This window comes from Anguilla anguilla, chromosome 17 (genome assembly GCF_013347855.1).
Source record: "Anguilla anguilla isolate fAngAng1 chromosome 17, fAngAng1.pri, whole genome shotgun sequence".
Lineage (NCBI taxonomy): Eukaryota > Metazoa > Chordata > Actinopteri > Anguilliformes > Anguillidae > Anguilla > Anguilla anguilla.
Genome location: NC_049217.1, coordinates 8,313,213 through 8,316,050, shown reverse-complemented (window position 1 = coordinate 8,316,050; position 2,838 = coordinate 8,313,213). Strand labels below are relative to the sequence as shown.

Below are 2,838 nucleotides of genomic sequence, written 5' to 3'. Positions count from 1 at the left end.
CCTCTTCTTTGGCTCATGACCAACCTTTCCACAAAATCTTGTGCAAATCTGTGAATCCATTCGGGAGTTATGCACCTTTTTGTGATAGGCCACGCCCATCGCCACGCCCCCTCTTGGTCAATTGGCCTGAAAGTTACTCAGCTGTACTTTCGGTCATGACCAACCTCCATGCCAAATTTCAGCCTCCTGGGGCGAAAACTGTGGCCGCTACGGGGTGGGACACTTTTGTGGACCAACTGACCAACCGACCGACAGACAGAGCTATAGAGCTGCGGTCGCAGCTAAAAAGGGAGAAAACCTGTTAAAAATATGTTGTGTTGGTTTGTTTGCTGATTAGAACTAGACTTGTGAAAAATATCAATCACACGAGACAAAGAATCAAGCTAATAATAAGACAAGAGCACCACAGTTGGATAGAAGATTTATACAAAGTAGAAAAATAACATTTGTAAGGCTTGGCTGTAACAGCTCAGAAGAGACCTGGTGAAATGCCTGCGTTGCAAATAAACTGAAATCATGAACCAATTTCTCTGTCAAGACCAAGGTCTCAAAAGACAAACTCTGCACTGCGCTGCAATACCATTGTGAAAGAGTGGGATGCTGCTTTCGCCTCATAAGTAGAAAGTACAGGATAAATAGCCATCCTTGCCCAGCTTCAATTACACATTTTCAGTGACATCTATGTACTGTCATTTTCCTGTTTATTAAACATGAATTACTTATCTTTTTCCATTTAACCACTGTCAGCCAGGAGTAGATGCCCCCCCCCCCCCCCCCCCCCGAGTCAGGTTCTGCTCATGGTATCTTCCTGTTACCAGCCAGGGGGGGGTTCCCCACCACTGTCACCCTAAGTGTGCTCTTGGGGGGTTCAGGCTGAGGTCTCTGTAAAGCTACTGTGTGACAACGGCATTTGTAAAAAAGCGCCGTACAAACGAAATTTAATTAAGTGCTAATACATGACATCACGTCCATTCCCTTTTGACTGTACCCTTTGTAGTCAGGTGAAAAGCATACATTTCCCACTTTTTTCCTATTCATCCCCATTAAAACAATATTACAGAAAGAAGGAGTTTGAGAGCAATAGAACCAAGGAGATACAAACGTACTAGTCACAGAGCCTTTTCATAGCTTTAAAGTGACCCCAAAAACACACCAGCATTAAATGTAAATCCTTTACTAACTGAAAGGTCATAGCCAATAATAAGAAATGGCAAACAAGTTCCTATTAGACCATTCATTAATAGTAATTTATTTTGACATTGGCTTTGAAATGATACATCTCCTTATCTTTGGTCTCTTTTGCAAATTATTGGATTTTGTTCTGTGCCTTCCGTATCAATCATGTGATACATAAAGTTAACCTTCCCAAATTAGGTTTTGTTGCAATAATGCCAAGGCAGATGTTTTTTATCTAATGAGTTTTCAAATCAATAGAAAGTAAAACTTGTTTTTTGTTGGGTACTCATCTTTTTGGGTCCAGTGATGACTAAGTGCTAGATGAAGCATAATGCAGACGTACATACGTAGAGATTCATGCCCATCATTTGATTGACGGGTCGGTCTGACAGTGAGGCTTGTATCTCTAAGGTTCTACTGCACAGCACAAGTAAAGATTTTAATGGCTTCTGATACTGCGACAGAAACTGAAAGGGTGCTTTTCAGTTCCCCTTTCAATTCCTGCAGCCCCTGATGTGTTCTACAAATCCTGAAGTTCTGACATCCAAAAACACGTTTCGCAATAATACAGGGATCTTTCGTTGTCCTTGTTCCCGTGCCCACACACACAACGTGTACGGCTCACTCACACAAATCAGAAATACAAACTCATAATCATGTTTACAAAGTGTGACTCTTCAGCAATTTTGCCACATAATGGACCAGGTCCGTCTCTCAGGTTAACAGCATGCTTTGGTGTGACCCATGAGGAATCACATCTTGTGCTTTCTCTGGTGGTGGTTCCTGTGATAGGTGGCGCCCCCTAGAGAGCCGGCTGTCCACCACTGGTTGTTAACGGAGATCGAGGTTAAGCAGCGATGACATCACTTCTTCCACACCTGCTGGCCGGCGATGTAGGTCGCTCTGACGTTGAGCTCGTCGTCCAGCATCACAAAGTCTGTTTCGGAGAGGGGGGAAGGGAGGACTGAACGATGACCCGCTTCCACGCCGCCATTATCCCCCCCCAATGGCCTGTCAGCGCAGGCAAGCCACTGTCCAATAGCGGTGGGCGATATAATAGAGTGTTACAGTCTGTGGTCCTAAAACCCGGAAGTAAGTTCACATTTTTGAGCCATGGGTTCCCTCGTCAGATTTCCTATGCTTTTTTCCATAGGAATATAGCAAGTTACTTTATTAAAGCACATAACCGCTTCAAAATCCACGGTTGAGATATCAATAGATGTAATTTATCTCGTAGAACAAAACATGAAACTATCTTAGGCTTATGTTAGCCACAGACCTTATTTTAGGCAAAAAAACAAAATCCCTTTGGGGGAAAAAAGCATTGGAACAATCTGACGAGGGAACCCATGGCGGAAGAAACGTCCGGGTTGGCCTAAGAAGAGACGTCATCACTGTAACACTCTATTATGCATTAACGCATTAGCGGTCGTAGCCACAATATCGTAGCTTACCTTTGCTTTCGTATTTTTCTTTTTAATTATACCTGAAGCGTCTCGTAAACAACTGAACAAAAGAGGCTGTATGAAATGCTTCCGGAGGAAAAGAAAATGTTTCCACTTATCTATTGGGTGTTGATCACACAGCCAATCAGCACCAGAGTTGTACAGCTTCCATAGAATCATGTGATGTGGTTTAGTCGTTCACATGGAGTTGCGAGAA

General features: G+C 43.2%; 1 protein-coding gene across 3 annotated transcripts in view; it reads right to left on the bottom strand.

The window, feature by feature from the left end:
- Nucleotides 1-404: 404 nt before the first annotated feature.
- The window catches only part of amdhd2 (amidohydrolase domain containing 2), an 11,642-nt gene continuing 9,208 nt past the window's right edge, over nucleotides 405-2,838 (bottom strand). For all 3 annotated transcript variants that reach the window (XM_035399195.1, XM_035399194.1, XM_035399193.1), the window contains exon 12: nucleotides 405-2,113. In XM_035399195.1, the coding sequence (XP_035255086.1) occupies nucleotides 2,040-2,113 (74 nt within the window). In that variant the 3' untranslated portion in view covers nucleotides 405-2,039. The remainder of the gene's footprint in view (nucleotides 2,114-2,838) is intronic.